We start from the raw sequence: 11,602 nt of genomic DNA on the forward strand, positions 1-11,602 counted from the left end.
CCGATGGTGTATTATTTTCAAAAATTATTTTTTGAGCGTAATATTTGTGCAAATTAATAAAAAAATGTATTATTTAAAAAAAATAGCCAAATTCTAACACACGGAGCATCTCCACGTGGAACACTATGTTCGACTTTTCCCTTGGACCTAATCAGTTCTATCGGGTCTAATGGATGCTGGGTTTGGATCTCGCATTTTCGTGCATCCAAGCCACCTTGGGGGCAATTGTCCACATTCACTTTCGGTTTCTTCTAAAATCTCAACTCGTTGATAAGAAAACTTATCAAAAGTTCAGTGTTATTGTACATCTCATAATCTCATGATCCACAGAAGCATGTAGAAAAGTTGCATATGGTTTAGAGATATATAAAGAGACAGAGTGGGCAATGCTCACAACCTTTGGTTAAATTATCAGCATGATAGGTGTGATGCTGTTGAATTAATAGTGTGTTTCTCGTGAGGAGTGACAAAGCTTCTTGTGTTTGCCAGCTGCGCATAACTTTCAGTTGTACAGAGTGCTTTTCAATGGAACACACTATACACACTTTTTTTACTCAAACAAACGGAATACGGAATCAGGTTGATATTTGCCCCACTTGTGTGCTTCTCAGTGGAACAGAATCTAATCTACGGATGACAGATTTGCAGTAGCGCATTTTCTCAGTTGGCGCATGGAGAGGTTCCACGGGGCTATTATCCACTTTCCCTATGTGTTTCTTCTAAAATCTCAGCTCATGTCAGCAACAAAACATATTAAAAGTTCAATATCAGCACAAACCTTATACCTCACGACCAACAGAGGGAACACATACAGAAAATGTGCATTTGATTTTGAGATATACTCCCTCCGTAGTAAAATATAAGAGCATCTCCAGCCGCGTCCCCAATAGCCCCCCCAGAGCGACTTTTTCAGCGTCGGCGCCCAAAAAACCCCCCAGTCGCGCCTCCAAGACGTTGAAATCCGCCGCCTCGGTCCGTTTTTGGGCTCCACGATCCCATGCCGAACCTAGCGCACTGGGGGGCGCTTGGGGGCTCCAGCGTCAGAGGAAAATACGCCTGGGTCACACTATCAGGCGAAAAGTCAAGGCAATCATCCAAATTCGCCCCCCAACCCCTGCACGCTCAGCCACCACCCCGCCTATCCCGGCGCCGCCCACCGCCTAGCACCGCTAGATAGGCCATTCCCTGCCGGAAAAGAGAGAAGGTTTGGCCGTGGCAACCTGTCCACCACCTTTCGGGCGTCTTTTCCGGCGCTCCAGCCGCACACGGAGGCATACCGGCGGCTTTGTGCCCACCGCGCCTACCAGGTGTTCAGCGATTTGCCTGCTCGGCGATGGACTCGGACGACAAGGAGGTGCTCACGGCGTTGCTGGAGGAGGAAGCCGATGCCAACGTCCAGGACAAGGAGCATCTCATGGTCCTCACCGCCCTCGCCAGCCTGCTCACGAGCAATGAAAAGCCGCGGCGAGGTGGCACGATGTCGGGGCGGCTGAAAGCAAAGAACCGGCATCGTCTGGAAGGCTATTGCATGTTCTACTTCAACTACTTCGTCGACACTCCATTACACGACGACAAAGCATTTCGGCGCAGTTACCGGATGAGCCGAAAGCTTTTCCTCAGGATTGTAAATTCCATCCGGGAGTTCGATAGCTACTTCAAGTGCAAGAAGGATTGCATGGGAAAATTTGGATTCACCTCAATCCAGAAGTGCACGACAGCTATGACTATGCTTGCATACAGAGCTCCCGGTGATTCACTCGATGACTATGGGCGCATGGCCGAGTCCACGACCATTGAGTGTTTCTACAAGTTCCGCAGGGCAGTGGTGGCAGTGTTTGGACTGCAATACTTGCGATCGCCCAATGCCGAAGACACTGCTCGGATCCTAGCACAGAATGCAGCAAGAGGATTTCCTGGGATGCTTGGAAGCATCGACTGCATGCATTGGATATGGAAGAACTATCCAGTTGCTTGCCAGGGGATGCACAAAGGCACCAAAGGCGGTTGCAGTGTGGTACTTGAGGCATTGGCCACACATGACTTTTGGATTTGGCACTCCTTTGGTATGCCAGGAACTCACAATGACATCAACGTGCTACAGTGCTCCCCTGTCTTTGCCAAGCTTGTTAAAGATCATTCTACTCCGGTGAATTTCGAAGTCAATGGGCGACACTACAACAAGGGGTACTACCTACCTAATGGCATCTATCTGAGATGGTCTACATTTGAGAAGACTATATCAAACCCTATGCCAGGAGGCAAGAACTCTCACTTTGCGAAGGTTCAGGAGGCTTACATGGAAGGATGTCGAGTGGGCATTTGGTGTGCTCCAATCTCGATTTGTTGTTGTCCGGTACCCCGCTCAGACCTGGTCAAAAGATCAAATGTGGCAGATCATGACTTGCTGTGTCATCTTGCACAACATGATCATTGAGAGCGAGTAGGAAGAGCGAGTGTTTGACATTGAATCATATTACAGGCAGGATCCTCTTGCGCAAGTTGATCACCAGCTACCGGCAACCTGGACTACCTTTCTCAATATGCGTTAGGAGATCCGAGACCCACAGGTGCATCAACAACTGCAGTAGGATCTAGTGGAGCACCAATGGAGGCTCAAGGGCAACGCCTAGCTCGACGTGTGATGAAATATGAGTTTTTGTTTGTTGAACTATTTGCCGAACTATTTGATTTCTACTGATTTTCTTTGATGAACTATGTGGTAACAAAATTTATTTTTGTTGAATTTGTATCAAACCAGGGCAAATATGGACCCATTTGCGTCGATATTGGGCCAATTTTTCGCCAAAGTGAGCCAAAAAGCGAACACATTTGCGTAAAAAATGGGCCGATATCGGCGGCTGGGAACCCAATCGCCCCAACGTCAATTTTAGCGTCGGCTAGCCCCCAAAAAGCGATTTTTAAGCCTCCTAGGGGACCAACGGCTGAAGATGCTCTAAAAGCTGCAAAATCATCTTATATTTTGATTAAGGGGTAGCATAAAGAGACAGAGTGGGGAAATGCTCAAAACTTTGGTCGTGCATATGGTCAGCGACCACATCGCCTCGCGAACGTCCACTGCCTCCACCGTCGGCCACATCAAAGGTCCCTTCGCCGGAGCCTGCTGCTGCGCCAGCGCCGCGAGCCGGAACAACGCCAGCGCCAGGAGCAGGTGGTGGACGGCGATGGCGCGGCCAAGTGTGATAGGACGACTTTTCAAACCATTAGTTGCACAAGAGGTCAGCTGCCCGGGCAAGACAAGGAGTCCCCCACCCACTTTCAGCTCCGTGGGCCCAGAATCGTCAGCATCCTCGGTGGCGTCGTGCCAAGTCTTGTGAAAGAGCACACACGAACGTTGACGCTGACAAAAACACAACGCACACACACGAACATTGTATTTGTGACCACCTGTCATTGAGGTAGTATTGTCTATACAGTACAAAATTCTAATCGTGTCTGATCTCGAGAAAATGTTTGGGTATATTCATATATTTGTATGTCTACTTTTTGAAAGGCGGCACACACAAGCACTCATACATACACACATACACTCATCATTATGAACGCATGTACACACACCCTACCTGTATGAACACCTTCGAGGGACTGAACTGACACACCATTTTGACATCTATCTATTTATATATAAAATGTGCTTGATGGGTTAACCAGAAAAAAGATAAATAGGGTAGAAAATCACACAATAATTAGAAACATCCGACCATTGTCCCTTCAAAAATACAATAGAAAAAAAACCAGATCTCACATCCCTCAAAGAAAAATATAATAAAAGGAGAAACACACCCACGTATGCACCTAGCCTTGCATCTATCTACTTGTCCCTTCAAAAATACAAAAGAAAAAAAAATATCAGATCTCGCATCCCCGAAAGAAAAGAAAAACTAAAAGGAAAAACTCACTCAGCATACAGACCTTAAATACTACACCCTTCCATAAAAAATAGGGAAACGTTTGGAATCGGCAGGCCGGCCGAAGCTTCGGCCGGTGCCTCACCCACGCGCTCGCTACGTTTTCATATACAGGCGACACGTAACCTGGTGGGACCACGTCTAGTGCCTTATCTCTTTCCATCCACTACTTTTCGTCCTTCCCGGCGCAATCCTCATCTATTCCCCATCATCTCTCTAAACAAGCCCTGAGCACCACATCCTTCATTTTTTCAGATCCCGGTGATCTGCTGCTCTGGCGAGCGGTGGCCGGAGTTACTGCAAGGGTTCTGCTACTCCGGCGAGTGGTGGCCGGAGTTACTACAGGGGTCAGGAGCGGTCGTTGCCTGTTGGGAACTGAGCCACCCACTGCTGCGAGCGGTGGCCGGAGCTGAGTGGGCTGCAATCACCACAGTGCTGCAGCGCTCGTCGCAATGGCCACCCGCAGCTGCGTGCGCTGCTCTCCAAGGTCGGGGCGGCGGGATTTTTGCTACAACCATGTTTTGTTTTTGCTGGAATCAGCCGATGTTTTTGCTACCACCCCGACATCCCAAACTTACTACCACGATGATTTTTGCTGGAACCGGTGAACCATTTTGCTACAACCGTTTTGATTTTTGTTACTGCCCGGTGTTTGTGGATTTTTGCTACATCCATCTTTATGTGAGTCCTGCAACTCTGTTTTTTGCTTGAACCAGCCATTTGTTTTTGCTGGAACTATCAGACATTTTTGCTGAAACCAGCGATTTCTCATGGATGCAAGTACGGAAACATTTTTCTTCGTTGGGATCGGCAAGCCATTCTTGATACAACCGGTGAGCAGTTTTGCTTCAACCGGCATCTATTTTTGCTGGAACTAGCAATTCCAGAGCTGCGACAACCGATGCTTTTTTAGAGCCGTGACGGGTCAGCACTGCGAGCGGCGACGGCCACCGCGGCAAGACGTGCTGCAAGGTCGCCGGGGCTGCTGGAACGGCGGTCGCGGGGGTGGGTGGGGGGAGGGGGAGGGTGAGGAGGAGGTTTGATACAACCCGGTAGCAAGGGCGGCAAGCAGGCGAGCAATGGCGATCTGGTGAGTAGCAGCGACCCGGCGAGCGACGGTGGTCCGGCTAGCTTCGAAGGCCGGGCGTCTCGTTCTCGTCCTGCACTGCGCTCGCGTGATTTGGAGGCAAAAGCCAGAGAGAAGAGTGCTTTGAGGAGGAAGACCATGATCTGACGGTTAAAACACAGCGTATCAGACGCGTACGGTGCGACCGGCCCAAATTTGGGCCGGCGCGGCGGCGCCTAGTAGTCGCCTAAAAAATAATATCTACACCCACATACACATCTTGCATCTATCCACACGTCCCTTAAAAAACAAAAATAATACCAGATGTCGCATCCCTCGAAGAAGAAGAAACTAAAAGGAAAAACTCACCCACGTACAGACCTTGAATATATCTACACCCTACGTATATATGCAGCTTGCATGTTATACACGTCCGTTGTCCGTTGAGAAAAGAAAAAACTACCAGATCTCCCTCGGAAAGAAAAAAACTACGACATGAATCTCACGCATATGGACTATAATGATTACAAACTAGATGATACCCCGCGCGTTGCTGCGGGAATTTTGTATCGATGAATAGAAATATTGATGGAGTGCAGAATAGAGAAATCATGATAGTGTTTTATACTAACAATTAGTGCAAACATCAAAGTTCTTTCCATGGTATGGAACTGAAGCAAGCATAACCAAATGAGAGTTGTTCTGGATTGCAGTTGCACGGCCAACCATTAGTGCAAGGAATATAGAACAAATTTGTCACTGCATCTATAGGATAACTACTGTTTCATTAGTGATACTGCATGGCAAAGAAGCAAATATAAATTTTTCAAAAGAGATGAGTATCCATTCATGCAGATACATGCACGGGATTATCATGAAATAGGGAATGAACATAGCTTTGTTAATGTGGAATAAGAAAATGATTTGGAATGTCATACCTTTACGAGAGAACTCTACTAATGCTGAAGGTAATTTAGCATTGAAGTAGTACTTATGAGGAAATAGCTTAAATCACCTTAGCCTCATATATACATGAATTAACCTTCTGCTTCGTCCATTCTTCAGTCTTTAATTAACACAATAATGGAAGATCAACAGATTACAAACACAAAGAGATGGACCGGTGGACTGCTCATATATCCAAAATCTTTGAACAAAACCCAATGCACATATATTAATGTGTGATGTCAAATTGACTATTGACTCATGGTTCAGTCGAGTATGTATCAATAATAATAGTGACCTTCAGATTAGATAATTAGGAAAGAATCCCATTTACCTTGCTGACAGGAACAATGAAGCCAATGATAGGAGTTCAGCTTGCTAACTGAAATCCCACAAGCTTCCAACTCTAGTGATGCTGAGACAACATAATTAAGAGAAGAAAAAATAGATATCCTTACTGCAAATGGCCCTTAACTTCCAAGCCGACCGACTGACTGTGCTCCATGACGGAGCAAAGGCAGGAGGGTGACGGGCTCCACCGCGGGGCAGCGGCAAGACTTCCTGTTGGTGCCGCGACGGCGCAGACTGGGGCGTGGAGGACAGCGCGACTGGGTGAAGCCAGTACGAACGATCGGAGGTGGTCGTTCCCTCGTTCGAGGGGAATCCCGTGCGAGTTCCAACGACGCGCTGTAAGCGTGCCATGGTTCCTTGCTGCGGCGACAGCGCGGACTGGGTTGTGGAGGGCAGCGTGTCCGGGTGTAGTCCATATGGATGGTCGGAGGTGGCCGACCGAGCAAAGCCCATGCGGATGACAACAACATGCTGTAGGCTTGGCGGCGGTTCCGTCCAGGTGCGACGCGGTGGTGCATTACTCAGCCCCATCTTAGCGTCGAGGTCTCTCGCGCCGGAGCTCAGTTTCTATTGTTGCAGCTCGATTAGAGTAGGTGAGAAGATCCAAGATGCATCGTCAAGGGTCTAGGCCCCTCTGTTATGGCTGCCTCATTTGTTACGAAAAGTAAAGGCCATGTCGCTTCGGTGGCTAGGATGGCTGTGTATCTCCCACGATCTGTTGGTTTGTTATTTGGATGAGGTGGCAGATTTGTTAATTAAAAAATAACAGCTGAGGGGCACATGCATGGCCGATGTGGCTGGCACTGCATTACGTGGTTGGTTGTGATTGGATGCTGATGTGTCTATCTTGCATGTTGAGATAAATCAAGTAGTGGGGTGAACTTCTTAAGTACTATATAGGATAGGGAAGACAACTTTGACCTAGAAAAAAGAGCAACACATTTGGTTACATGCATGCTAACTCCAGTTTACTACTTATTTAAAAAAAATTGAGTACTACAGCTCCCGTAAAATAACTAATACCAGTTTGTGTTTCCTAAGGACTTTGATAGGTCTAGCATGACGAAGAGGAGGTGCTTACGGGAGTAAGCAATCTGCATATGCTCACAAGTCCATTGATAAAGTTCAGCATCAACATACATACAATTTTGGAGCTCTTATATATACATGTGATTGTATGAGGCCTTTTTTTTTCTTGGCCCTCGTGTTAAAAGGACTTAATCAAGCCACAATCAAATTAGAATTTAAGTAAACAGATTAAAATAACATTAACTACAAACAAATTGGTGACCTGGTCGAGACACCGGATAAATTATTCAGTAGCCCCAATAAGTTACTATTTTCTTTAAATGTAACTTTTTATATATTGAATAAGATGTCATGATTAAAATTGTTAATCCGACATTCCTTATATGCATGACACATAGGTTAATTGGCGACTTAATCTACCAACAACATATTTACGACCAGACAAAAGAATCATATTTTATTCCAACTAAAATTCCACAAACTTTTAGTAAGGAACCTAGCTAAGATATAACATATCAAAAATTGCCGAGTTAGTATATAAACACCGGCTAATTAATCTATCAGACCTAGGATATATTTAAATTATTCTTTTTAAAGGGTACTTTTATTACAACATGTTATTGATTACTTTCAACGGTCCTTACTCAGCATACCGATTGGATATGAATTGTGGTCTCATACAAGTGCTTTCCCATTCGCTTTTGCTCGATGTATGACCATACTAATAGGTACAAATACCACGTTTAATGTGCACTGGTCAAGTTGCAGGCCATGATCTTTGTTCCATGGTCGACCTTGGCTACACTTTTTGCTCCACAGCGAATAGGTGATGAAATGACATCGCGGTTTACTTTTTCTATAATCAGATAATTAGTTCCTTCACTGCAAACATAGTCTTTTCACACCTACTTTTGTACCATAGTCCTACAGGATTCAAGGACAAAGTCCGACACGTGAGGCTGGACCGCAAGCTGGGACCATATGAATGGTAATTCTATGTGGCACTATAACTTCCAACACAAATATTTTTAAATTTCTTGCTAACTACCTCTCTTCCTTTCTCATGACCCCGCTTGATAAAAAGTTAAATACGCTAAGTGTATATGTGTTTAGAAGATTGAAACATGTGAAGTGTCTTTCACTGGCTACTGAAAAACATATATGTCATACTTTGCTCAATTAAATAGCAAACAAATTAATACATATATGTGCTCGAGGAGTCTTCTAATTCAGGTTGCATCCAGTACTCAATACCTTGAAATACCCAAACAAAAGATGTGAAAATCCAAATAAATGAGAAATATATTCTCTCAACTATGTTTACTATACCATAAAATATCAAATCTGATATCAACACGGAGATTAAATAATGAATTAATTAACACAAATTCAATGTTGATAGTGATGTTTGGTCATAGTCAGAACCCAATTAAGTTAGCTAATATTCAGCCACATATGTCTCTCACAAAACCATAGATCAAATTAGAATATGAATTGCCTAATCTTCCAATACTTATCTGGTGATTGTTTTAAAATAATGAGAAATTTATTCTCTCAACTATAGGGTGGGTGTAGGCTCCATGATGGTACATTTAAACCCTCAGTTCTTGACATTTCATAAATTAGTTCCTCGAACTGGCTTCAACTATTATAATCGTATGTTTATCTCATGTAGGCCAGAAAAATATTTACAAAAATATTATGCTTACCAGTCCTCTATTTTGAACTTGCATACAAAATTATCTTTTAAGATCATGCATACACAAGGGGCCTTTAATAAGTTTGCTTTCTACTACTATTCAATTTAGCAGAGACAATGGAATATGAAAAACGTTACATTCCTAACATTTTCAGAACAGTATAGGAGGCGCCCTCGCATTTGCGAGGGCCACTGTGCTAGTTGATGAAAACACCGCAGACGTCTTCGTAATCAATGGGGTCGTCTCCTTCCACTGAACTCACATTGTTGAAAGGCATGAGATAAATCTAGAAAAAAGCGACTATCAATGTGAGTCTAAGTGACGCTCACCTTGCGTGTGTCTGATCTTGAGATTCATGGCATGTTGTCTATGTTTGACAATTTTCATCTTTGTTTCAGATTGGTGTGTTAGGTTTTCCTTTTCTTGAACTTTGAAACAAGAAAAAATCTTACATGATATTGTGTAGTACTCTGAAACATTACATTTTTTTAAAGGCCAGCATTCAACTGACCGATTTCTGCCGTGTGTCGTCCGCCGCCTCGCGCCCATTACGTGTGTCGTCCGCCGCCTCGCTTCCTGGGCGCGGCGTCGCACAACTTCTGCACCAAGCCAAAATAGCTGCTCGGCGGCGGCTTTGAAGGACACAACTTGACGCACAGGTCCTTCATGGCCGGTTTCCGCCATCCGATGCAACTCCACTAGCTGCTTCATCTGGTTGTTGAGGAGGGCAGGGCGCTCGGCTACCTCAATACAATTCGCAGATGAAACTTTGGTAGAATATTCCCCAACCTTCCCTTGTACTCCATGCAGGGCCGGCCCCGGGCCCCCGAAGGCTAATGACTTTGTTCCCTTGCGTTGTGATATTTAGGAAACACTTGTGATTTTTAGGAAAGAATACTGATTCTTAAAAAGGTAATGGATTATTTCCTATGTTACATATCGACTGATTTTTTGCATGCGTGATGTTTAAGAAATAATTATTTTCCATGTAACAGATTGACTGATTCTCAAAAAGGGAAAGAACTATAACAGATCGATTAATTCAGGCCTTACTGCACGCGCGTCGTCTTCTCGTCTCTCTACTTCATCTCTGGAACGAAACAGCCATGCTATTGCCAATGTCGGCTGCGTCGTCTACTTGTGATTTTCGGAGATTCCGTTAACCTCCTCTTCAACGCAAATCTCCTCTTTTTAGTCATACAGATTGTTCGGTTCGTGAAGCTAATCCTCGTACATATCTCTCTCACACTCTAATTTCTTGTATTGTTTTGGAATAGAAAATGGAAACTAGGGCTTATGTTCGTGACTCGCAAGCAGAAGCAAAAGCTTGCAATTTTTAATGTTCTAGCCATATCCAGGTACATCACTCCATGCCTCTTTCTTACTATTAATTTAGCAAGATTTTATCTGGAAAATATCATCTAACAATGAGAAGAAAAAAGAGAATATGCAAATGAGTTTATTGAGTGCCAGAAAAGTACATCTACTAATTCCCTGCAAATAAAGAAAGTACTTCTACTAGGGGTTTTGAGGAATTAGCTTTAGTTAGTTACTGTTGAATAACAACCTAGCGAAAAATTATAGGATGATAAAAATATTAGTTGGCACCAAAGGTTAATTCACCTAATGGAAAATATATATAAGCATTGATTAACAAGAGCGACAAAATTTATGTGAATGATTATGACCCCAGTTTTTCTAAATAGTCGACATGACAAGGCAACATAAATTCTAGTGTCATGAGTATTCACTTGCATTTGAAATAGAAAAAAAGTATATGGGTTTAGGGCCCCTTTTTGTTATCTTGCCCCGGGCCCCCGAAATCTCAGGACCGGGCGTGACTCCATGCCCCTGGGTTTTCGCAGGTGGGTGACTCAGTAAGGAGAATGTTTTGCCCAAGTTTCACTGCCAGGAAAATATTCTAGCTAGTGGTTGCTTCACATGTGCCTACATGGCCAAGAAAATGGTTTTACTGCAAGTGATCAAAAGTTGCACTAGTGAACATCATCTTAGGTCACATAATAACTATATAGGAGTATAAGGAGCTATAGCGATTATTTCAGAACTTTTCTAGAAGTGGCAATCTGGGTTCCTTTGTAAACACCTATTATGGAGAATATTCTTTATAAGAAAAGAATATTTATTAGTGAGATGAGGCTTAGGAATTCGGTAAGATATAGACTTGGCATGGTTGTCGGAGTGGCTCGCTCCACTTCACCTTGATAGGAAAGAAAGCTCCATAAGATCCCAAGAACAACTCAAAACCAGAAAGTCCAAATAAAATCCAAAAGCAAAAAGGAAGGACCAAAAATTAGGGTGTTACAAACCTAACCCGCTTAGGATGAATCTTCTCTCTCCTAAGTGGCATCGTCCTCTGTTTGATGTGCTCATTGCACCTTGTACAACTTAAAGATCTTGTTGCGCGTCCTTCTTTCCACCGGATTCGAAATCTTTATAGGATGTTCTTCACATGTCAATTCCTAGCTTACTTCCAAACCCTTGAGCTCTGCCTATCTAGTGGGTGAAGTTATGCACCGATGCAAGCTGGATATATGGAACAAATTGTGAATGAAACACTCTGCGTT

The 11,602-nt window shown here is 44.1% G+C and overlaps 1 protein-coding gene across 1 annotated transcript in view; it reads left to right on the forward strand.

Annotated features, from left to right (window-relative positions):
* Window positions 1–1,333: 1,333 nt before the first annotated feature.
* The window catches only part of LOC119332946 (patatin-like protein 1), an 18,403-nt gene continuing 8,134 nt past the window's right edge, over window positions 1,334–11,602 (forward strand). The window contains exon 1 of the mRNA XM_037606023.1: window positions 1,334–1,576. Coding sequence (XP_037461920.1) covers window positions 1,334–1,576 — 243 coding nt within the window. The remainder of the gene's footprint in view (window positions 1,577–11,602) is intronic.

This window comes from Triticum dicoccoides, chromosome 7A (genome assembly GCF_002162155.2).
Source record: "Triticum dicoccoides isolate Atlit2015 ecotype Zavitan chromosome 7A, WEW_v2.0, whole genome shotgun sequence".
Classification (NCBI taxonomy): Eukaryota; Viridiplantae; Streptophyta; class Magnoliopsida; order Poales; family Poaceae; genus Triticum; species Triticum dicoccoides.